Here is a 25802-nt window from a genome sequence, read left to right as displayed (position 1 = left end):
AATTAGACGGATTTGTGTAAGAGCGGGCACCTACTCACCTATTACCTGTCACCTGTGGAAAAGAACTATACTCACCTATTACCTGTCACCTGTGGAAAAGAACTATACTCACCTATTACCTATGGGAAAGAAACGCTTTACCTGTCACCTGTAGAGAGGAACTATACTCACCTAGCGCCGGTGGGGAAGAGAGACTATACAATGGAATTATACTCGCCTGTTTCCTGTGGAGGGAAACCCCTTTAAAGTAACTCTTACCTACCCCCCTGGCCGCCCCACGAAGAGGAGAAACGACAGCCCCGTCCCGGGAAAACCTTGTGTTGATTTATTAAAAGACAATTTCAGTTATTCACATTTATGTTGTTCATTCATGCTACGTTGCATTACAATGCTGTTGTAAAATAAGAACTGTTCAATAAATGCCCGAGTTGGCAACACGGTCTTTGCTCTCTTGTGCCTTGGTTTGGGTTCAGTCGCCACACATGGTGTGCAGAATACGGGTACTGAACCTCACCTAGACGCAATATGACAACCACACCGGCCCTAGACGCTCTGTTACAGAGCCAGGCCGATTTACAGCAAGCGGTGACTAAATTAATAGAGAAAATCCAAATTGACCAAAACGTTAATCCCACACGTTCGCCTGGAGAAGTGTTAACGAAACTGTCCCCCGATGATGATATTGAAGCCTTCCTGGAGGTGTTCGAGCGCACCGCTGCCCGGGAACGATGGCCCGTCCCCGACTGGGGCAGCATCATCGCTCCTTTCCTCTCAGGAGAAGCCCAACGTGTGTGCCGTGACCTACCCCTGGCAGAGGCCCGTGAATATAGGCGCCTGAAAGCAGCTATCTTGGCTAGTCAAGGTTATAGTATGCCGGCCCGAGCCCAGCGCTTCCATGGGTGGAACATGCAAGCGGCGCTGCCGCCTCGGCCCCAAATAGCCGCTCTCCTCCGCCTAACTCATGGGTGGCTGACTACGGCCGGTGACCCGCCACTGATTGAGAGAATTGTCATAGACAAATGTATACGTTCCCTGCCGCCTGATGCCCGCCGCTATGCCTCACAGGTGAGCCCAAATTCCGTGGAGGCCCTGGTTGCGCTCCTGGAAAATCACCAAGTGAGTACAGAGATGATGAGAAGCACAAAGTCAGAGATTCCCAGAGGGACGGGGGAGGCACGTTACAACCGGGACCGCTCGCGGCCTCCGGCTACTCCCCTGTCGCCTACTACTACGAGACGAGCCGCCACAGAGCGGACTGCCCGAAGCCAACCGCAGACATCACGCCGGTGCTACGTCTGCGGGAAAGCGGATCATATCGCATGGTCCTGCCCGGACCGAGACCGGGACGTATCCATGCCATCCGCCACCGCCGCCTCCGACGGCCGACGCCCCTGCCTTCACTCCGGGAGCCAGCGGCGGCGCCACTCCAACCTGCCGGTGAGAATTGACGGAGTGGACACCCAGGCTCTTCTCGACTCGGGGAGCGTCGTCACGCTGGTACACGCTGAGCATGCCGGGCGTCCCACCTCCAGCCGTATGCCGGTCAGCTGTGTGCATGGGGATGTGCGCTCCTACCCAACGACGCTGATACGCGTCCAATCCACCAAAGGAGATGTCGAAGTGGAAGCTGGAATTGTACCTAACCTACCGGTCCCACTGCTCATCGGCACGGACTGTGTGCTGTTTGAGAGACATTGGAACCCGGGGGGCAGAGGACCGCCGCGGCCGCGGCGAAGAAGAAAGATCCGGCCGGGCCCCCGTTGGAGGAACTCATTGCCCGCGTGCCCGGTCTTCCGCGCCGACTCAGAGGGACCAGAGAGCGAACCCTCTCCAGACGAGGAGCTGCAGGGAGATGCACCCGAGGCGGAGGAAGCGCCGCGGGGCACCTCGTCAGAAGAGCCAGAGCCGGTGGCGTGGCCTGACTTCCCCGAAGAGGAGGATGAGAGCTCTCCGCTCAGAGGGGACTTCGCCACACAACAGTGGAACGATCCGAACCTGGAAAATGCTCGGAGGAACGTCAGCGCGATTGATGGGAAACTATGTGAAGGGGTGAGTGAATTAATTTCCCCCTATTTCTTTGTGCGGAGGGATTTACTGTATAGAGGGTGGCGGAACAACACTGGGGACGTGATAGAACAGCTGCTCGTGCCAAAAGACTATGTCACCAGAGTATTGTATTTGGCCCACACGCACCAGCTGGGGGCGCACCTGGGCGTGAAGAAAACCACCGATCGCATCAATGCACGGTTTTATTGGCCAGGCATAAAACGAGCAGTAGAGGACTTCTGCAAAGGCTGCGGTGTATGCCAGCTCACCGCACCCCGTCCTTTCCAACGTAACCCTCTCATACCTATGCCTATCATTTCCACCCCATTCAGCCGCATTGGTATGGATATAGTCGGCCCCCTCCCCAAATCGGCTCGGGGACACAAATATATATTGGTAATACTAGACTATGCAACTCGGTACCCCGAGGCAATACCCCTGAGAGCCGCTACAGCCAGAGCAGTGGCGCACGAGCTCTTCATGCTATTCAGCCGGGTCGGAATAGCCGATGCCATTTTATCGGATCAAGGCACATGTTTCATGTCTCGCGTCATCACCGAACTCTATAAATGGCTTAAAATAGATAAAATAAAGACCTCTATCTTTCACCCGCAATCGGACGGATTAGTGGAACGCTTTAATAAAAGTTTAAAGCAGATGTTAAAAAAGTTGATAGATATAGATGGCAAAGATTGGGATCGCTTGATTCCGCTGGTGTTGTTCGCCATACGGGAGGTGCCTCAAGCGTCTACGGGGTACTCCCCGTTTGAATTGCTATATGGACGGCAGCCACGGGGGCTGTTGGATATAGCAAAGGAAACATGGGAAAGCCAACCTTCCCCACATCGTTCTGTTATTGACCATGTTGAACAATTACAGGAGAGAGCCAAGAAGATCTGGCCGCTCGTTCGTGAACACATGGAACAAGCGCAGCGCGCCCAGTGCAGGGTGTACAACCGAGGCGCCACGCTGCGGAGCTTTGAGGTGGGCGAAAAAGTGCTGGTGCTCATTCCCACGAGCGAATGTAAATTTCTCGCAAAATGGCAAGGGCCATACGAAATTATGGAGAAACTGGGCCCGGTCAACTACCGCGTGCGCCAAATAGGGCGGCGGAAAACTATGCAAATTTACCATATTAATCTGCTGAAAAAGTGGCACGTTGTGCCTCCTGTCGCTCTCCCGGCCCTACTAACCACTCTCTCCTCTCAGAACCCGCCTCCAGTCCCTATTGGAGAGGAACTGTCCCCAGCTCAGGCGCAAGATATACGTGAGCTTCTGAGCAGGAATGCGGACCGGTTCTCAGAACTGCCGGGCCGTACCCACGCTATTGCGCACGACATCCAAACAACCCCGGGGAAAATAGTGAGACAACGTCCGTACCGTATCCCAGAGGCCCGGCGAGGAGCGGTAAAAGAGGAGGTAACAAATATGCTACAACTGGGAATTATAGAGGAGTCACACAGTGCCTGGTCGAGTCCCATTGTGCTGGTCCCCAAGCCGGACGGCACAATCCGGTTCTGCAATGATTTCCGTAAATTAAATGAGATTTCAAATTTTGATGCTTACCCCATGCCCCGGGTAGATGAATTAATCGAGCGGCTGGGCCCCGCTCGATTTGTAAGCACCCTCGATTTGACAAAAGGCTATTGGCAAGTGGCCCTTACAAAAGAAACCAAAGAGAAAACAGCCTTCTCTACCCCTGAAGGGCTGTTCCAATATACTGTCTTACCGTTCGGGGTACACGGTGCCCCCGCAACATTTCAGAGACTCATGGACCGAGTATTAAGGCCCCATCATCTCTATGCCGCCGCATATTTAGATGACATTGTGATCCACAGCAGCACCTGGGAGAATCACCTCCATCACATCGAAGCAGTCCTGGGAGCTCTCCGACGAGCGGGTCTGACCGCCAACGCCAAGAAGTGCCGAATAGGTCTGTATGAGGCCGAATATTTGGGTTTCACTATTGGGCGCGGGTGCGTAAAACCCCAATTACGCAAAGTGGAGCGTATACGCGAATGGCCCAAACCCGTCAGCAAGAAGCAGTTAAAGTCATTCTTGGGAATCATGTCCTACTATAACAAGTTCATAAATAACTATGCTACCCTTGCAGCTCCCTTGTACGAGATGACCCGACAAAGTCGGCCCAATATGCTGCGCTGGACAGAGGAGACCGAGGCCGTGTTCCGAGGCCTCAAACTGAAGCTCTGCGATGAGCCGGTCCTAAAAACCCCGGACTTCGGTAAGAATTTTCTACTCCACACCGACGCCTCGAACACAGGCCTCGGGGCCGTGCTATCGCAAGTCATTGATGACGAAGAGCACCCAATAGTCTTCATTAGCAGAAAGCTCTTAAAGCATGAACTTAATTATGCAACGATAGAGAAAGAGGCTCTTGCTATTAAGTGGGCCATACACCACCTACGCTATTATTTGTGGGGAAGGCGTTTCACTCTCATAACGGACCACGCACCATTGAAATGGATGGCTAAAAGTAAGGACACTAATAAGAGAATAACACGTTGGTTTCTGGAGTTGCAGGATTACAACTTTGAGGTGGAGCATAAACCAGGGAAGGATATTCCCCATGCCGATGCCCTGTCCAGGCTCTATGAGGAAGAGCGGCAAGTTTGCGAACCAGTAGCAAACTTAAGGGGGGGGATGTGTGGTGGTTCGTTCGGACACCGCCCGCCAGGTAGGCCCTGCATGTCAGAGAAGCGCACCCTGGATGGGAGAGCGAGCCCTAGCAGACCAACACACTGTGTGGGCCAAGTGATTGACGGGCGTTACCTGCCGGCCCACACGCTTCATCAGGCACAAGCGTATGCACCTGTGGGCCCCACCCAACACAGGGGTGCATAAGTACTGAGCTCGCTCTCCCCTTCAGTCTGTGCTGGGAGTCTCTGACAAGCTGATCATGGGCAGACAGGCGGTAAGAGCCACCATATTTCCCTCTCCACCGCATGTTACTGTGTAAAGTGCATTATAGTAATGTTCCTTCTACTCATTACTTCTAGGCATGGACTGGGAGCGGACTGACACTGAGGAGTGTGTACCTGGATCAATGAGGAGCGCAAACCTGACTCACTGGGGAGTGTGTACCTATCACTGGAGAGTGTGTACTCGGCGAGCTGAGGAGAAGGACCTGGAAAAGGAGACCACAGCCTTACCTTCCGGACCCCCAGCGAGCCACCCCTATTCCTATTTTGTTGAGTATATCTCACTTCCCTTAAAACCTTACTAGTATCCGGAAATTCTCTGGCCCAGGCCCATTATACCCCGTGTTCATTTTATTTAGAAGATAGAGAATTAGACGGATTTGTGTAAGAGCGGGCACCTACTCACCTATTACCTGTCACCTGTGGAAAAGAACTATACTCACCTATTACCTGTCACCTGTGGAAAAGAACTATACTCACCTATTACCTATGGGAAAGAAATGCTTTACCTGTCACCTGTAGAGAGGAACTATACTCACCTAGCGCCGGTGGGGAAGAGAGACTATACAATGGAATTATACTCGCCTGTTTCCTGTGGAGGGAAACCCCTTTAAAGTAACTCTTACCTACCCCCCTGGCCGCCCCACGAAGAGGAGAAACGACAGCCCCGTCCCGGGAAAACCTTGTGTTGATTTATTAAAAGACAATTTCAGTTATTCACATTTATGTTGTTCATTCATGCTACGTTGCATTACAATGCTGTTGTAAAATAAGAACTGTTCAATAAATGCCCGAGTTGGCAACACGGTCTTTGCTCTCTTGTGCCTTGGTTTGGGTTCAGTCGCCACAGTACTCTGCAGATACTTTAAGGATTGAGCAAGAGTGGCACCACAGGACTAAATAACGGTATTGTCAGCATAGAAATGTAAATGTGCATTTGGAACCAAGATTGTTTACATAGCTAGATGGTGTACGGAACCCTGGGGTACCCCAGCCATAATATCCAACATGCTGGACCTGATGTCATCAAACAGTAAGGGCACAAAATAAAGGGGTGCAGAGCATGTACGGTATATACACAAAGCTGCACAGTATGTCCACATGCGAGCATACAGTATGCGCGATGGCGAGTGCACGTTTTCTCTTGTACCTAGGCATCCTACAGACGTTGTGTTGTCTGTGGAGCTGTGCGTGTGGAGTGTGTGTCTCTCACCTAGCAGGTACTCCATGCCCTGAGCAGATTGGATGACCTCTGTGCAAACAGAGGAGCTGCTGATACCATTCAGGGTGTTGTTGGCTTTGTTGATGACCTTAATATCAATAGACAGATGGACACAGACACTATCATGAGTAACGGATGATGATAATAATAATGATGGTACTACTACTAACAACAACAATCAACAAACAATGAGGACTGTTTTTTAAATTCTGAACCCACCCTTTACCACACAATATCTTTACCACTACCACTCACGACACTTGTATGAAGACCTGCACCTGAACGGAACCCTCAACTCAACACGGATAGAAAAAGAAACACTGATAGCAAACAGATACACACCTCCAGAGCGCTCTCCAAACACCTCTGCCACTCGTATGCATAGCGTTCACTCTCCTGAAACAACAGCAGGTCAAACGAGTCATGCAAGTGAACACACAGACAAAATCTGAAGTCAACTCACTCAACGCGTGAGTGGGATTATGAATCTTATTAGTGTACACCGACATCGTCGTCACTGATGCCCATCTGGTGGCTAATGGCAGTGCTAACAGGTGATGCCGTAAAGCAAGGCTATGATGGAGCCCTCCTCACCTCCGGTGTTGATTTCGTCAACTAAAACAATGACGAAGAATGTTCGTCGACTACCTTTTTTCACTGGCGAAAACTAAATAAAAACTAAGCTACGATGACTAAAACTAAGACTAAATATATTGAAAATGTTGTCAACATATAAAAACTAGACTAAAATGTTAGAAAGGGACTAGTGGAGAAGAGGTCCAGTGGAACTAAAAGACCAGTCATTTAATGTTTGCTCTGAAAATCGTCCATTTTCAGCACGCAACCAAGTGTAAAATCAGCCATTGCGACGCCATCAAGGCCTGCCAAAATACATATTTGTTGTCTAAATAAACTGTAGATTTAGTCAACTTAAATCATATGGTCTTAACTTTTTCTCTGCCATTTTAAACATAGCTGTAGTAAGCAGCTGCCAAATTGTCCTTACCTTTTAACGTGGGCACGCGCACGCATCGTGCACAATCTGTGCGCGACTCATCTAGTAGACGTGTAGACTCGGTGACAAGCTTTCGAATACAAAAAACCCCATTGAAAAAGACATATCCGTTGCCACGCTGTATCTCTGCTTATCAGCCAGTGTTTACATGAAAAAGCATTGAAAAAAGCCAACTGTGCGCTATGGTAACACGTGGACACGTTCGCGCACAAAACGCACGATATGTGCGGGGATCATAATCCAGGCGTGTAGAGACTGGATCAAAGTTTCCAAACGCAAAAATCAGATTGAAAAACGAGCATTCCATCGCCCAGTAGCTTCCACTTCTGTTACACAGTAAACCAATGGAGGCGGGACTATGGCCCAGGCTCAGACTGGATACGGAAAGCTGGATCCGGTCCAGACCGGAAATGACCGGATACAGTTAGGGGGGCGGGCCTAAAGAGCCAGAATCAGCGAAAATCTGCGCTAATACTTTTAATCCTTTCATAATGATTAAAGCTAATTAAACTTTGCGGGCTCTACGGGCATGGCAGCGCGGTACAGCGGGAAATCTACGGGCTCTACGGGGATCGCGAGGTATGAGTTAATAGTAAACTGGACTAAAACTAAAACATTTCAGATGACTCAAATATAACTAAAACTAAACAGAATTCTATTATAAAACCAAATCAAAAGTTGCTGTCAAATTCAACCCGCTCACCTCCACCTCTCCGGTCAGGTCCTTGTACTTGTCTCTGATGACGGGCAAGGCGGGCTTCTCGCTCAGGGTGTTGGAGCGGTCCCTGAAGTGCTGCTCTGGGGCTGGGGATGGGGGCGAGCGCCCAATCTCCTTCTCCCCCAGACTGTGACTGCGCTTGTGGGAGCCTGAGAGCAGGACAATGAGGTTAGCGGGGTGACAAGAATGTCTGCAAGACACACACGCACACCCACACCCACACCCACACACACACACACACACACACACATAGACTTGGAAAGCATCCGTGTTTCTTCAGGTTTTAAACACTTTAACCATTATTTTATACTTTAGCTATTCAAAAATAGCAGACATACAAGCTCACCGAGTGCCACGCTATGAGCTTGTAGATCTGCTATAAAATAAAATAAAAATCATGAACATTTGTGCAAATCTTTGAAGCATTTTTCCAAATATCTGCTTCTGGGAGGTCCCTGGAACAAAATATTTGGGGATTGGGGGGGGGGGGGGGGGGGGGAGGGGGGTCCACAGCCAAATACAATCATTTTAAAAAGTTTGAGAACATCAGTTTTTCGGAAAACATTTATAGAATCGGGTCCTGAGGTCTAGGTGGGTTAATGACCATTTCCAGGAGCCCGTAACGGCAACTCATTTCAGACATGCACCTGTTGGCTTCCCATCACGTAGCTGCTGCCCTGCCCCCAACCGCACCGTTCTGTGGTGACTAATTCCTCACAGACAAGGACAGTGGAGTGCTTCATTTACAAACAAACAACACTTATGTACTAAAGAGTGGCACAGCATCGCTGGTATGAATAATTCATAAGAGGAATTGTACACACAGGTAAACAGCGGTTGTCGCTGCATAGTAACGCATGCACGCATGTGACGCACGCACACAAAAAAAAAACAAGATTATTCTAGTGGGGCTAGCATTGTGTGTGTGTGTGTGTGTGTGTGTGTGTGTGTGTGTGTGTGTGTGCTGGACAGAGTCAGGTAATCTTCCCCATATGAGACATGCATCCCCACACAGCATGACAGACCTAATTGGTTGTGTGTGTGTGTGTGTGTGTGTGTGTGTGTGTGTGTGTGTGTGTATGTGTGTGTGTGTGTGTGTGTGTGTGTGTGTGTGTGTGTGTGTGTCTGTCTGTCTGTCTCTTGGGGGGCACAACACCAGTCTGATCAGATTACAAACCCAATGGGAAGAGAGGGAACATAGAACAGCACGAGCACGCTCATGTTCACAAATTATACCCAGAGCAAAATGTGCTTTTATCACATTGGAGGAAATGCTGATGAATTATATGTGAACCATAACGCCAGCGAATGAACATCCTTTAAGTGGATGCAGTTCATTTGGGCACATGTACTGGTCACCGGCCTGTGCTAATCCATCTCAGCAGTCTGCCCTGTGGAGCGTGACTGTAACCACAACACTGCCATCTACTGTCAGACAGTCTAACAGCAAATGTCACAAACTCAAGAGGATGAGACATATTAGCAGGGGTGTCGCACCAAATTCTGGGCCCTGGGTACAAGGATTCACTGCGTTATGTTGTGCTTTAACTATTTATAATATAAGATATACAAGCGGCACCGCGCTGCGAGCTTGTAGATCTGCTATTTTTTGAATCATGAACATTTTGTGCAAGTCTTTGAATGTTTCTATGTCAGTGGTGCTCGAACCTTTTCATGTGAAGGACCCCCAAAATGATATGTATTTGGCCACGGACCCCCATCTCAAAATATTTAGTTCCAGGGACGCCCCAGAAGCAAAATTTGAGTTACAAATGTTTGCTTAAAAAATACATATATTCAAAGATTTGCACACATTTTCATACTTTTCAAAAGTAGCAGATCTACAAGCTCGCAGCGCGGCACTCGGTGCTGCACTGTGAGCTTGTATATCAAAGTATAAAATACTTTTGGGCCCTAGTAACTCAGTGCCACTTTCCCCCCCTTGTGACGCCTCTGACTGTCAGACAGTCTAACAGCAAATCTCAGAGGCAGTCTCAGGATGACATATATTAGGGCCAAGGACTCGGACTAGGTTAAACAACAAACACAGTGAGAGAATAGAAGGCTGAATGCCGCATGACTGCTGTAATTGAAGAAAAGAAAAGGCAAGTTAGCTGACATTTTGACTGTGACTCACCTTGAACAGACAAGTCAAACGTTGCCAGTTCATTCTTGATCATTTCCTCGCTGGACTTGACCTTGGTCTGACAGCTGGCCTTGAGGAAGTCGGATTTGCCAAACTTTGCCTTATCACCATGGAAGGCCCCGAACTCGTCCGAGGGGTCGCCCTGATTGCCCTCGGAGCCGGCATCCAAGGTAGCAGCTGGCGAGTCCGACTTCTCAGAGACCGTGCTCGCAAAGTCTCCGAAGTCGTCATCGTTGTTGTCATCGGCCATGCCTGGCTCCCCGGAGCCAAAGTCAGCGAAGGCTTCAAACTTGTCATCTGCCGATGAGCCGTCCTCTGTGGGGAAGGCCGCAGTTTGGGTGCTGGTGATATTCTCTGTGCTGCCGAAAGACGGCTCCTTCCCGTGACCGGGGACTAAAGACGAGAGACTGGCCCCTTCTAGGCCCTGTGGCTTCCTGGCTTCATAAGGCAGACACTCCTCTCTGTCTCGCCAGTCATAGCTGGCCAGGTTGCTGATGGCTGATGTTCCAAAGGGGTCAAATTTCATGTCGTCTCCTTCTGCAATGACAACAAAACATAGCAGTGGCTCCCAGGTATAGCAGAGGTTCTGAAATGATGGGTGCTGTAAATGGTATGTATGTTTTACTGAAAATGTCTACAGTGCAAGATCAGGCCTGTATGTCAAAGGAGGATATTGGCTAAAATAGGAGTTCACGTTAGGGCTGGCTGATATGTCAATTATCAATATCACTATTATATCAAACTTTTGCCTCTCTTACAAATTAAAGGGGAAGACCACCCATTTTCAATATTGAACTGAGGAGTTGTGTGGAAATAGAAAAAAGTTTCCCCCCTTCTGTGTTGCCTAGAACTGGAAGATCGATTTGGGGGTTTGTATTGTAAAGTACAACGGTGTGATGTCATCAATTTGTACTTTACAATAGAAACCCCAAAATCAATCCTCCAGTTCTAGGCAACACAGAAGGGGGGGGAACTTTTTTTTTCTATTTCCACACAACTCCTCTAAGGTATATTAATGACATAGTTCAATATTGAAAATGGCTGGTCTTCCCCTTTAATGAACGATATGTTGTTTTTTTATTGAAAATTGCACATCCTCAATCTCTTATATGTTGTTTGTCTTAAGTTGATATATAAGAAATCAAAACAAAATTCTAAAAGAAAAAACCCTGCTTCTCAATTAACTGAATAAACTACATGAGCATGATTAAGCCGGTTAATTGCCCAGCCCTAGTTCACGGCCAAACAGCTGAATGTACTGTGTTCTATGCCTCCAAGTCTCAAAACAGTCAGGTCAGGTATACTGCACTTAACCTAATTTAAACATTGTACGACCGTGTTGTTTAAAGAAGTGTCACAGCCAATTAACAGAACAACTCCCACACACACAAACACACCACACACTTTGAGCTACAAGGCCTGACTGGTGGTCACAACAAATCCCCCACAAACTGCCGATAACACTGGCTATCTCCATTCTGAAAGCCTTTAGCCATTTTGTAACTGGGAACTGGGTTAGATACTCTAAAGCCCCTATCATAGTAGGCACCGCGGTGATAAGCTATCCACCGCGGTGTAGTCCTTTTAAGTCATAAAACTACAACATTACGTCATTACTCGCGGTGAAGAGCTATCCACCGCGAACCCCGACATCTCTCTGTTTTTACTTTCAGACAGATCGGCCCATCACCCCGTTCACTGATTGGTCGATCTAGACCAGTCAGTCACAGTGATAGGACTTCACCGTGACTGACTATGATGGCCTCCACTTGTTTTCTCACTTTAGGTGGATAGCTTTACACCTAAAATCTGCGGTGATAGGCTCTTCACCGCAGACTCTGATAAGGGTTTAACAGGGACAAAAACGAATTCCTGACTCTTTTCGGTTTGTTATCCAATGACGGAGAAAAGCCCTGCTCTCTCTGTGGGGTGTGATGAAGGATGTTCCTGCCAGGTGTGCCACTGAGTTGCATCAGACACCGGCACTAACACTGGAGCACGTCTTTCCACTAATGTGGAAAGACAGCTTTGCTCACACAGATGAGAGCAGAATCAAATAGAATGCAACTTAAGGGGGTTTAATGACTTGTTGCCATGGCAACGACAGTAAAAAGGAGTAGTTTCGCTGCCAGCTGTGTGTTTCCTGAACTGTGCCATGCACAAACAACACAGTCTGGGATGGATTTATGGCATTATTTTAAAACTAACCGTAACTCACAAACGTGCAAATCTGGTAAGGGTTTTGTCAGTGTTCACACTCAAATCTCCTCAACTCTTTGCTTTTTGATGCACACGCACACGCGCACACACGCACACGCACACACACACACACACACACACACGCGCGCGCTTGTTGAACCCTACTTAGATTGACTTGACTTGCTTGGAAACAAAAAGCAATTTGTGAAATTGACAAGGATCCTGTGCTATGAGCCGTGTGTACAGTAACTACAATTATTATTTAACCCCTCAAGAGTTAGGAAAGGAAAAATAAGACGGTACGCATTTCAGCAATACCAATAGCAATATTTATTACGACAACAGGAGTAAAGAGAGAAAGAGAGATAGATCACAAAATACTGTGAAAGAGGTCTATCATTACAAGAGGTTTGTCAAACTAACACTTGTAAAATTAGATTTCAATCATTTGGAGTACAAGGGCATGCAGTCAGAAAAAAAAGGAAGAAAAACAAACAGCAAGAAGGTAAAAGAAAGATAATCCCAGAATATAGAAGCAGAAACCAATTTGAGAAGGCACATTCACAGACTAGAATCAGTTACTTCTGGGGAGATGACACACCGTTTTACTACTAAAGCAACAGGTTATTGGGAAGAGAAACCGAGTACAGAACACTTGAAATGCAATGCAGGAAAGGAGAATTTAATAACCCATTTAGGCCTAGAATTATTGAATGCTTTAACCAGTGAAAAATAGCAGATATACAAGCTCACAGCGTGCTGCGAGCTTGTAGATCTGCTATTTTTGAAAAAGTCGTGAAAATGTGTGCAAATCTTTGAATATATGCATTTTCCAAAGCAAACGTTTGTAACTCAAATTTTGCTTCTGGGTGGTCCCCGGAACTAAATATTTTGAGATGGGGGTCCGTGGCCAAATACATATCATTTTGGGGGTCCTTCACATGAAAAGGTTTGAGAACCATTGACATAGTAGTCTCTCAAGAACAGACTAACTCAGCTCCAGTTAAGTGAAAAGGACCTTTACTTTGACGATGGCTAGCCAGATTGCTGACATAGAAACATAGGTTTTTCCAAAAAATCTTAGAAGGATTCAAAAGACACTTATAGAATCGGGTCAAAATTCTAATTTTCACGATTTTTCAAAAATAGCAGATCTACAAGCTCGCAGCACGGCTGTGAGCTTGTATATTTTTCAATAGTTAAAGCATAAAATAATGATACACAATAATGTGTACCCGTTCTAAATGGGTGTTAAAGATTTCAAGACAGAATGCATTAACCCTTTGAGGACCCGAAAGCTTTCTTTCAGATTTTCTGACTTGCTAGACCAGGAGAATAAAGATGGCCCAGTGCAGTCAGTGTGTTAACACTTAATAATACTATATGATATGACTACAGCATGGATAGGACCTCTTTGTTGGACCCACGGTCCATTAGTGTACATTCTGTTGACAATTTTTGTTTTCTAGAAGAGATCACAGAAGCCAGAAATATGTTAACACGTTGAATAAAGTGATCTTGCTCAAGCACTCAAAGGGTTTACACAGGAAACAAAAAAAGAACTTTCCTTACACCTGACAACTTGAAGAGGGCTTTGAATGTATCCAATCACAGACGCTAGAATACCTTTAAAGAGACAGTATCTCTCACTACAGTGATTGTTTGTCATAGCAGGCTAATGTGCAAACTCATATGAACCCCCAAAGAAAAGCACATTAGTATTACTCAAGACATGTTGTAATCCTAAATCTTAACCTAAAATACTTTATTGAATATCTTAATAAATAGGCTACATTTAATTTACACAGCTGACACATCAAAACAAGATATGGGAATATCTATCTAGTTTCAAAATAAGACTCCATATTCCTGTAATAAAAATACACTATTAAATCTGTATGTATACATTTTTTTTCTTTCTTAGATAAAAACAACTTGCAAGACTGTTATGCATAAAATGTCATCCTATAATATGTTCTTGTCAATTTCACAAATTGAAAAGGCAGGCACACTGCAGCAAAACGCAAGGCAGGAAGGGCGATAGTAGATTCATTGTGTTCTCAGAGAGCCCGGTCATGGACCCACACACATGATTAACTCATGCTGGGACACCACAGATAAACAAGACGTTCTTCCTTTTGTGCTCCCGGGCCCAAAAGGGAATCTCTGAAATGAGATACTGTCTCTTTAAGATTAGCCTACAATACCTGGAACGGTGAGGTCCTGTCCCAGACTAGTCCTGGAGCTCTCCGAGACCAACAATACTGGATGGGTTCCTTAGAGCACTGGTTCCCAAACAGTGGGTCGGGACCCATTTGTGGGTCGCAGACACATTTTTCCCCTAATTTGTTTCCTACATGAATTTAATTATTATTAAAACAAATTTAATTATTAAATTAAAGGACAATCTCTAAGGAATTCCATAAATTAGAAAACAAATGTGTGAGAATATGCGAGTGAAAATAGGCAATTTTACAAGCTCACAACACGGCGCAAAGGGACGCATTGTGAGATTGTAGATCTGCTGTTTTCACTAGTTTGGGTCCCGGGCTAAAAGGTTTGGGAACCACTGCATTAGAGGACAATGAAGGAGCAGTGTTTAACTGGAGCCAAGAGGCTTCCTCAGTCGGAATGTCCTGGTGCTAAAAGCCTGATTCATACTTCATCACATGACGCCCAGAGGAACATTTACAGGTTTCCAACAAAATATTTTTTAAAGAAAAATAATCTTTTTAGTGAGCTACACAGTCGTGGGATGAAGTATAAATTAGCTTGGCTCTGTCTTTTTTGCTGCAGCTTCAAGGGGCTGTTCAAACTCACCAGACTCACTACAGAGAAGCCTGTTTCAGTTTAAACAAAACACATTTTCCATTGGACAGAAACGGAATGAAACAGGGTATTGGGGGTGTTTACATATAACATTTCTTTGATAGAAGAAAATCAATGATTAATGCCTAGATGTGACATGAGTTAATCAATGACGCATTCTTAGAAATGACATGAGATTTTGGTTCGACGTGAACATCTGATATGTTGAAAATGCTTTAGAGATAACTGCTCCGACAGACAATCAAGTGCAAAAGTCTCGACAGAAAAAGAACATGTGCTCTCACATTTAACCACTTTCCACCTAGCGTTCCTATATTGGGCATGTAATTATAGGAGACATTTTCAAAAATTTTCAAAGATTTACAATCTACAAGCTCACTCTCTGGGCGGCTATGAACTTTTAGATCAGGTTTTTTTTTTTACATTTTTGAAAAGGGCTGAAGTGGTTAAGGAGTAAGGAATGGCCATGGACATTAAGGACTATGGAACATGAGAAATTATATAGGGTATAGGGTAAAATATTTGGTGAATAAATTATGAAGATTGAGTGGAGATGAAGGAGTGACGATAATGGAAAATGCCTAGATATATGAAGGCATATTCTTTTTGTAGTTTCCATTTCAATGACTGATGCAGCCTTGTCCACATGTTGTGGATGTTGAGTTTGGGTAAAAGGAAAAATAAGCTATTAACCAAAAGTCAATAAATCAATAATACTGTGTAGTTAGTTACTACTAACTACTAAAATGCAGAAGGGAAATTAAACGTGTAATAAGTGATTTTCAGTTGTAAAAATAAGTGTTCAATAGCTCTATATTCTGATAGTAATCATTGCAAAAGAGTTTGTTCAGTAACAGGGCTCTTCCTCAACCTGCAGCTCTTTAGTAAATACAACTTTAATGTAAACTACAACAGTATGAAATTGTCGCTGATAAATTTGTTCTGTATTTTCTGTTTACTAAAAAGATGGAGACCGGGAGACCCCTGTTCCTGAACCAACACTCTGTAACTTACTGTACTCAACGCGTGTAAGTTATAGAGTATACTTAACAGAATATTGAGCAAAAAATATCACTTACTCTACCTTTAAGCTGGTGACAGGCTACCACGCCTGCCAGCTGACAGAGAGACAAACAGAGAAACATGCCCACATGCGCAGACATTCGCAGCCCATCATATAATACTGTCTAGCATCGTTTTATCTTGCAAAAACCTATACTATACTGGTCCATTTTAAAGAGCTTGTTTTCTGTCTGCCACTAAAAACATGCCGTTTTCACTGGTCATCTTGTCTGAAATGTTATTTGGTGTGCATTAAAGGAGAATTTCGGACTATCTGTTTTCTTACCTCAATCTGATGTTTATATTAGCCCAGAATGAGTGGTACAGGGTTGTTTTTTTCCATTCCAAGTCCACGGCAGCTCTGACTGTGAGTGGTGGGGTTTAACGGTAAATCGCATATTTTTATCGCTCTTAATGATATTTTGTAGATGTGTTGTTCATAATGACTAAATAGTCTAGTGTTTGTGTCCCAAATGAATTGGACTTCATCTTGTTTTGCAGACTTCAGTACAAACACTGTGGACAGTATTTATAGAGGGTATGCGCATGTATAAAGTGAATGGCAAATCGAGTGGCAAATCAAGAAGCAAAGTGAGTGGCAAAGTGAGTTTAACGTTGTTTAATGCAATCAGATAGGACTTTTCTGTTTGGATGTATGGGCTGTCAAGGCCCAGGCAACGCCTGACGCCTACTGAGTCAGTAGGCGTTCCCGCATAACTTCCGGGTATGATGATGATGTCACTCGCATACCCTCTATTCATTATGAACAAGAGTAACTACAAAAACAAATTGAGCCATAAAAATATGTGATTTACCGTTCAACCCCACCACTCACGGTCGGAGTGGGATATTATAACATCTGAGATGTCTACCCGTAAGTCTACCCGTAAGAAAACGGGTAGTCTGTATTTCTCCTTCAAGGGGAAAGCCAACCGTTAAAAATGTCAGAACAGCCGTCTTTAGTTGAAACATTTTGTCACCTGCAGAACACTAGCCGTGTTTCCAAAAACTTTTGCCAAATAAGTACTGATGTCGTGGACATTTAACTCACAAGACTGTTTTTGTACTAAGAATAGGACGGTTTAGCAGAAGCCATGCCCACGTAATAACTTACACTGGCATACCCATATTTCCCAATACTTTATTGAATAATTTCAAAGAAGAATGGTGATGGAATACATAATGAATGTCACCAAGTGTGTTGAAACATTCTGAAGTAGCCAACATTTTAAGATGTTATACAATACTATAATTTTATAAATGAATGAGGTTGAATGTGTGGGCATGTTGCATGTAGCTCCATGAATAACTCCTAACATTTGCATAATAGTAGTGGATGATTCTTATAAAGCTATCTACATATATTTGCTATTATTTTTGTGACATTTCAAAAGTTCACATGAAATTTGGATGGCAATTTATGGAAACACGGCTACTGTTATTGTGACTCCAGACTAGAGATCCCCACCACAAGAAAACTACTCGGACGTTCCGTATCACACAACAGAACACACGTTGACACCACAAGGCAGCACAATCAGAGCAGAAGATTCACAGTAAAATCCTCAGTGTTAATTTAGCCATTTAAATGAACACTGAGGACTGTACCGTGCACAACGAGGGGAGGAGCCATACCTGCTAGCGCAGCACAGACAAGACGACAACGGGGGTCTCGCTGAGCCAACCACACAGCATGCAGGACCACGCATAATGAGCTACAGTATGACCACCCTGATGAATAAAGTGTTATCTGGTCTAACTACAGTATTCTAACCTCTTCACATGATCACATCCACACCATCCACTCATCAACTTTGAATACACTGTGGTAGGGGCCAGAACCTGTCCTTTCTGTGTGAGATGAAATCCTTAGTGCTAATTTAACTCAAATGGATAAATTCACACAGAGGATTTGACTGTGCACAAGCTGGTACTCCACTTTCTCACATTAACTTGGAGGATGGAGGAGAAGGGAAGTTAAGGAGAAGAAGAAAGTGGGAGGGGAAGCTGGAAGAAAGGAAGGAGGGAACATGGAGAAGGGTGGTAAACAGCCAGATAAACAAATGTTTCGAGATGAATGTTGATGAAATGTAAAATGAGAGATATGAAGGTTCTAATGAAATGTGCTATTTAGTGTTATGGTGTTTTGGGTGTTTGAGCAGGACTCAGTTGTGATCTGGACCTCACTACTTGCCCTTTGACCCCTGGATTAGAGGGCACAACAGGGCTGGGGGTACTGTAGTAGAGCACTGAGGGCCCTGGGACTGGTGGGGTGTGTGACTGCGTGGGGGGGCCTCACCAGAGCAAACGCACTAGTTCCTCACCTGCGGCAGGGGGCTGGTGGGCCGAGAGGCCCGGCAGGTCCAGAGAGCTGTCTGACATCACATGCTTCAGGTCTCCGCCCATGTCCGACAGCTTCATGTCCAGCTGCACTGACAGAGCGTCCTCAGAGTCCTCTTTCCCTACGCTGCTGCCCCCGATGGATGGGAGGTCTAAGGACTTGACGGAGGCACAGTCCTCCTTGGCCTGTTTGAACGCAGCCACCTTGTCCACTAGGCTCTTTTCCGAGGCTCCGAGCGCTGTGCAAAACCTCGAGGACTGAAAGTCGGCAAAGTCATCTGTGTCACTCTTGAGGGAGGAGAAGGAGCCACCGCCGCTCTCCTTGGTGTCGTCGTAGGCCAAGCCGCCTTCCATGGACAGCTGTTTAAACACATCATACTTGTCCGCACCCTGCGGTGGACGCGGCAGAGAGGGGGGCTCCCCTCGGCCCCCCACACTCCCCTCGCCTTTAGGTTCTCCTCCAGAGCTGCCAAACGCCATGAAGTCTGCAAAGTCGTCCTGAGGCGCCGCTTCAACCCCTCCCACCGAGGAACCTGCCGCCACAGCCTCGGAGGAGGAGCCGAACAGAGCAAAGTCACCGAAATCATCTGCCCCTCCCCCACGGGGCTTGGCTCCCCCTGGCAGGAGCACTAAGGAGGGAGGCACAGATACAGATGGAAGGGTGCTGGGTTTGGCCTCATTGGGGGCAGGGGTGGAGGGAGCCAGAGAGGAAAAAAGATCCAGGTCGGCCATGTTAAGAGGGTTTTTAGGCTGAGATAGAGAGACTGCTGGCTGTTGCTCTGGTAGTTGCTGTAGAGACTGAGAACTAGGAAAAGCAGAAGGGAAGGCAGGCTGGAAGATCTTGGTCTGGTCTGGATGGTCTAGTGGAGAGATGCTGTCGGCCGTTTTAAAGTCTGTGAAGCCATCATCAACACTGACAGACTTGAAATCGGCGAAGCCTTCCCCTGCAAGTGAAATAGAACAATTAAAGAGTGTTGGAGGGAAGAAAAAAAAAGGAAACTACATAGCAATTAGATACAAAGGACCTCGACACGAAATAGCTTCTGCCATATCCCCATCTCACAGTCCTACATTAATGGAGAGGGAGTTGAATTAGCCGTGCCTCTGTCACAATGAGAATGCACATGTTGAATGTCTCATCATCGGGTGAACAGTGCTGATGCTGGGGGCCAGAGAGTCCAGCGAATAGCACACATCACTGCACAAACTGAGACAAGCACACATCCTCAACACCATGCATTGAGCTGTCAGTTCCAAACTGACACAGGAAATGATTAAGCCATACTACTGAGAGCACCATACTTTCTAGTTTCTACACAGACTTCCAGCAAAAAGCAGTGCAATATTTGTTATTAACAGATTCTTTTCCCCTTTATTTTCTTTTATATCAAAAAGAAGCACAACAGAGACATAAAATCAAACAGAGGGAAATGTTATATTTTTCTTGCAGTACAGCGACTATTAAGTGGCTGATGTAGAATATAGATGCAAGCTAAAGTAGGGAATCTGTTCACACTGCTCCTGTCGGGGTAGGAAAAGAGGAGACTAATGGGCCCATTATGGAGATGGAGCCTGACAGCATTAAGGAAAGGTCACTGCAAGCAGGACTTACTGGTGTCGTCAGAGCTGTCCCCATCGGAAACTGTTCTAGTGAAACAGTGCAGGAAACATAGCTACATAAATATTGTGTGCATGGAAACCAAAGAACACCTTTTCCACATAAATACTGCAAAAATGATGATAATTGCAGTGTGTTGTATTTACCTTCACTCAACAGTCACACCCTATAATAACTGCCTGATTCTGAGCTTCCAAGCTGTGGCATACGGGTTTTAATTCAGGCAACATTACATTAATTTCATTCCCCTCTCTGTCCTTTACCTCAACGGTTTATCTCTAAGGCAGCTGTGACTTTGTTTTTGAAGGTCTTTTCCCTCCTCTAGCCATCTGTTGCTTACTGGGACCCTTTCAGAGCCCACCACAGACTCTCTGTAATTTGGCCAAGAGGCTGAGGGGATTTGGCAAAGGAACAGATATGTAGTAAAGTGTGTGTGTGTGTGTGTGTGTGTGTGCGTGCGTGCGTGCGTGCGTGCGTGCGTGTGTGCGTGCGCAGGCGTGCGTGCGTGCGCAGGCGTGCGTGCGTGCGTCTGTCTGTCTGTCTGTCAGTGTGACAGAGACAGATCTTATTCAGCACCAGGAAGGAACAAGGAGTATTTCTTACCAACTGGTTTCCTGTCAGCAGGTTGCTCAAGCTGTCTGAAGACACTATACTTGTCTCCCGTACCTACAACAAAACAAGGAAACCTAATGGGTTAGGATTGAGCAACACAAAACAATCTACATGCTGTTGTATGACAGACAAGAAAACATTTACCCAATTTATTAACTGACTAAGCTGGAGAGGTGAATATTTCTGGAATCGTAATAGAGGAGGCACACTCATTTGCTCACCCTACAGTATGTCCCACTTGTCTCCAGACTTCAAAAACATTAGCACTACTAGTAGTAATAGCAGCAGTAGTAGTACCTGAGGCGGTGGGCACTGGCTCTGCCGGTTGCTCTACAGACAGCTGCTTGAAGACGGCATACTTATCAGAGGACGAAGTGGACCCAGTCCCAGATACAGGCGTCAGCATGGCAGGAGCACTGCACACACATAATGTCAATGGTCAGATAGTCAGCAACAGGGGAGGACAGGGGAGGTCAATACTTTCTCTCTGTTTAATCCATTATAAGCTCCCTGAGCAGACACAATGAGCTACAAAAGTGTTTCGGTAGCGACAGCTTTTTGTTAAGGCCATTGTTCTCCATGCTTTACTGTACCTCCCTTTCTATCTGGTCCAACCAGTACAATGTCGATAAAGCCTAAGCCCTGAAATGTGTTTGTTGCCTAAAAATATGCTATGTGTTTGTTGCACAGTTAGGCTGTTGCCTGTTACCTAGTTCAAATGAAGGTATAGGGTTTGTACCATCATACGTCTATTACTCTGTATCTGTATTTTGATAGCTGTAGTGTGTAGCTTCTGGTCGGACAGTTCTCGAGATACACAAAGGACAGATATGCCCACACAAACCTCAGTACTTTTCCAGTGTCAACTGTAAAAACTACGTATGCTTTGAAGATCCAATGTGAAACTAATGGAGAAAGAAACCTATCAGATGATTGTTAAGGATCTATTCTACACTACATTAAGTATGATAACAAAGTCAAAATCAAAAGCCAAGAGGGAGTCAGAGAGTTCAACTTCTAACAGACATCTTCAACGCCTTTTCTTTGCCAGACAAGTCTATTGCTGCCAATTGTGTCCAAAAGAAAGAGAGAGAAAAAAAGCAGCATTTTTAATTAGATTACTTAGATAGACTTTGAGGGAACCGTTGGATCTATAAAACACCATACCACTCAATGTTATAGTATACCGTAGCAGCCATATTCTCTGTCGTCCCAAAAGATAATTGCCTTCACACACCATCTCACTGAGAAATGACAGGCTCTCCACATTAGCATGGAATGGAATATAAAGAAATGAGCTCATCCACTGTCCACTGAAATTAATGCATTACGAGAGGACTCTGTCATTGTTATGCAGAGGACACCATTACAAAAGCTATTAAGAGACCAAGTGTGATTCTTACGCCTGATTTAATCTTGGTACACTGTGTCACACACTGAAAATAACCGATCCACAGGCTCACCAGGTGTCGCGATGCTACTAGTAGTGAGATTGTAGATCTGCTATTTTGACACCAAGTGCAGCGAAGGCTTTACGACAACGAGGGAAATGCCTGCTGTCAAACACTGTGATAAACACAGAGTTAGTCTACACAGCAACTATAAATAACAATCAAAAAGTGCATAATAATCCTTTTAATACTGCAGCACTGTAAATTGATGCAGTTCATTCCACAATCCATCTATTCAGCTTCAACCGCTTATCTGGAGCCGGGTCACGGGGGCAAAAGTTTCAGCAGAGAACTCAAACAACTTAGCCACTTACTCCTTAAAACTAAACATTGCCTTTAAAAGTCAGTCCGTGTCATCATCACCATACCTGTTCTGCTGCTGAGGTGCTGTGGCGGCAGGGAAACTACCCGCCGATTCTCCCTGGAAGTCGGCGAAAGCTTGGTCTCCCGCCCCTGCCTTGGGTGCCTCCTGAAAATCCTGGAAGTCATCGTCGTCTCCTTTGTTTCCCTAAAATACCACAATGCATTAGTGACCAGGAGAATTAACCCATTAATACTTGAGGCTGATTCTACAAATGTCCTCTAAGTCTTTTTAAGAATATCTTTATTCATGTCAGACAAAGTTAAAATGTTACACATTAAATCAGAGTAGTAAAATTAAGACATTTCTTGTTCCTCCCTTTCCCAACCCTCCCCCCATTGTCATCGTTGTCCTATCAGTCAAATGTCCTCTAAATCCTAACAGTTTTCTGAAACTCTTATGTTGCTATAATATCAGTGGCTTTTAAACTTTTTCATGTCAAGGACCCGCAAAATTATATTTGGCCACGGACCCCGGATCTCTAAATATTTTGTTCCAGGGACCCCGAGAAAGAAAGATTTGAGTTAAGTGTTTGCTTTCAAAAATATATATATATATATTTAAAGATTTGTACACATTTTCATAATTTTTCTGAAATAGCAGATCTACAAGCTCATAGTGCTATGAAGTTGTATATCTGCTATTTTTGAATATCCAAAGTATAAAATAGTAGTTGGTTAAAGTAAGTGATTAAAATCTAAAATGAGTAAAAAAAAAAGGCACAATCAATGGCATAGCTCTATTACCTGCACAGGAGGGAAATTGGTGATGAAACCGGTGTTGGGGAGCTGCTGGGGGTGCTGGGGGGGAGGGGCAGGCATCATGCCCATGCCTGGTGGGGGTGCTGACGTAGGCATGGCCATTGAAACCGGAGGCTGGGTCATCATGGCCTGCTGGTGCTGGGGCATGACTGGAGCCATGGATATGGTGAGGGTGGGCAGGTTGGGCACGGGCGGAGATGGGAACTGACTCAGGATTTCCACATTCATTGCCGGGAGTCCACTCTGAAATGGAGGGAATAGTTTTTAAAGATAAACCTTCAATATGTCATCACTGAACACAACATGATAGATGCTGATGTATATGTTTTATGATTGGTGGAATAATAAAGTGGCAAGTGCTGATTCAAACTTGACACATGGAATTCAGCATTCATTTTGGCATTACTTCCATCATAATTCATCACTATCTAGTCTGCATTTCAGACCCATCTATTTTTCACATAACGAAAAAGCCTGACATACAGTATTTGCCTAAAATATTCAGTGAAGTCAAGTTCCAATCTAACAGAAGTCTCTGGCAGCTTCAGAATTTTCTATTTACACTACAAAAAGGAAACAGCTTGTGCTGGTCTCCTGTGACTCTCCCAATATTCCAGTAGCTTATTATTCTCAGCATGGAAGCTTTGCCATCATTTTTTCATGAGCAGCCCCTTGATTTGCATTCTCTTAGGGGGTGCTGGTGACAGGCCCATCCTGACGGAGATAAGAGTTGTGCCGTCAAACAGGGCTGAGGGCGACTTGTATTCATATTCATGCGGGCTTGCGCCAACCCATAAGCCCTAGGCCGCGGCTCAGCGCTGTCGCTTTCTCCCACTCTCCAACCATCTGAGCTCATTTAATTTTCATGTGGAGCTGATGGCAAGTTTTCCTGAAAAACACAGGGTGCGATAAGAAGAATGAGAGTTCTTCTCGATAAAATTGATTGCTTTGACACCATTGTCTACCTGTGCCACACCAATGAGAGCAAGTACAGTGTACAGCTCCTCCTTTGTCAGCATTCCGGGCGTGGTGCGGTTGGCTGTGGCCCAGATCTGGCCCAACGCCTCCCTGGGAAGGCCTGAGGACATGAGGATGGGATAGAGCTTGGCTGTGTCGATCCCCGCTGGCGTCATGGTGAACTCCAGGATTTTTTTGAACATCTCTGTGGATGCAGAAAAGTAAACATTGAAGGACCCCCTGTAGTAAGTCTGAGGACCCCCTAGGGGTCCCGGACCCCCTGTTGAAGACCCCTGGTGTAAGGGGAAATTATATTTCTACGCTTTAATATTCATTGACATGGTAACTACTGTACATCACCTCGCGAAGAGGTTTTTTCTCTATGAACAGTCATTTTCTCAATGAACACAGATGTTCCCCAGTGCAGGTGTTTACCTGGAATGAGGCTGTCATTGTAAAGCCAGCCAGGCAGCATGGGCTGGATGTGCTCTTGCTGTGGGTAACCACCAATACCTGCTGTCAAACACAGTGACAAACATGGAGTTAGTCGACACAGCCCACGCTTTTGTCCAAGCATACTATTTGCCAAGGCTTGTGACTAAATAATAACTACATTGGATCCATTGGAACATTTCCTGAAAAGTAACGGTTTTGGGACATACAAGGTTTCCACCAGAACGTGACGATATAAGCTGTATATACTGTAGAACATGTTACAATTTGACATATAGAAAAATCCACTTTGCACACAGTTGTCCAATCATGCAAGCGCCAATTCATGGAAAGCTTAAAGGACTCTATTGCAACTTAGTGGTTTCAGAGATAAACCGCCAAATGTCCCCAGATGACCCATAGAATACAGACGAAGAAAACAAATGAGAGCATTGAGAAGTAGCACAATGGCATGCAGAATCAGACATGGAACATTTGGGGCCCCAGGGGAACGGTCCAATCCGTGCCCATACTTGTTAAACCCAAGCAGTCGGCATGCGCCAGAGGTCAATTTCTGAAAGAGTATTACACAGCCAGGGAACAGACGGCAGCTTATTGAGTCAGCAGGTATTACCCCAGGATCTCCAGGGGCACAGTCAATTTCCACAATGTGTTGGACACGGCCGACACGAGAAAGCAGTCTAATGAGATTTGGCCCGAGGTGACAGAGTTATAAAGCTGGCACAGGCGACAGACAAAGCTTTGGAAAAGATGTGAAGAGACCAGGCAGTCAGAGCACCTCGCAATTACCGCCAATCCGTTCAAATCTGTGTAGTGAAGAAAAACGTCATCCAGATTTGTTGCAACATCACAGTGCCTAAAAGAAGTTTGATGCACAAGTAGCAAATCAAATCCAGGTCTTAATGGCAGGACTCCCCCCGCTACAACAAAGAAATCAGTGAGTTACATTAAGTGGTGTGAAGGACGGTCATCGTTATTTGATCAGGTTGACAGAGTAGTGAAACAAATTTCCCAAGAATTAGAAGGAAACTGCAGCTACATGCCCTACCTTGGAGGTTTATTAATTTAAGGCG

The 25802-nt window shown here is 45.5% G+C and overlaps 1 protein-coding gene across 6 annotated transcripts in view; it reads right to left on the bottom strand.

Moving 5' to 3' along the window:
- Positions 1-25802, bottom strand: part of synrg (synergin, gamma) — a 51344-nt gene that overhangs the window by 8639 nt on the left and 16903 nt on the right. For 3 of the 6 annotated variants that reach the window (XM_080732242.1, XM_080732245.1, XM_080732246.1), the window contains exons 9-20: positions 24712-24792; positions 24285-24481; positions 23305-23562; positions 22566-22705; positions 21044-21162; positions 20738-20800; positions 20129-20158; positions 18501-19460; positions 10078-10623; positions 7926-8089; positions 6550-6603; positions 6199-6295 (exon numbers count right to left, since the gene is read on the bottom strand). In XM_080732242.1, the coding sequence (XP_080588368.1) occupies positions 6199-6295; positions 6550-6603; positions 7926-8089; positions 10078-10623; positions 18501-19460; positions 20129-20158; positions 20738-20800; positions 21044-21162; positions 22566-22705; positions 23305-23562; positions 24285-24481; positions 24712-24792 (2709 nt within the window). The remainder of the gene's footprint in view (positions 1-6198; positions 6296-6549; positions 6604-7925; positions 8090-10077; positions 10624-18500; positions 19461-20128; positions 20159-20737; positions 20801-21043; positions 21163-22565; positions 22706-23304; positions 23563-24284; positions 24482-24711; positions 24793-25802) is intronic. The other 3 variants (XM_080732244.1, XM_080732247.1, XM_080732243.1) reach the window with 2 other exon arrangements.

This window comes from Nannobrachium achirus, assembly GCF_963921795.1.
Source record: "Nannobrachium achirus genome assembly, chromosome: 8".
Taxonomy (NCBI): Eukaryota; Metazoa; Chordata; class Actinopteri; order Myctophiformes; family Myctophidae; genus Nannobrachium; species Nannobrachium achirus.
Note: the sequence above shows the minus strand (reverse complement) of the source record. Positions and strands in the feature narration are given on the sequence as shown.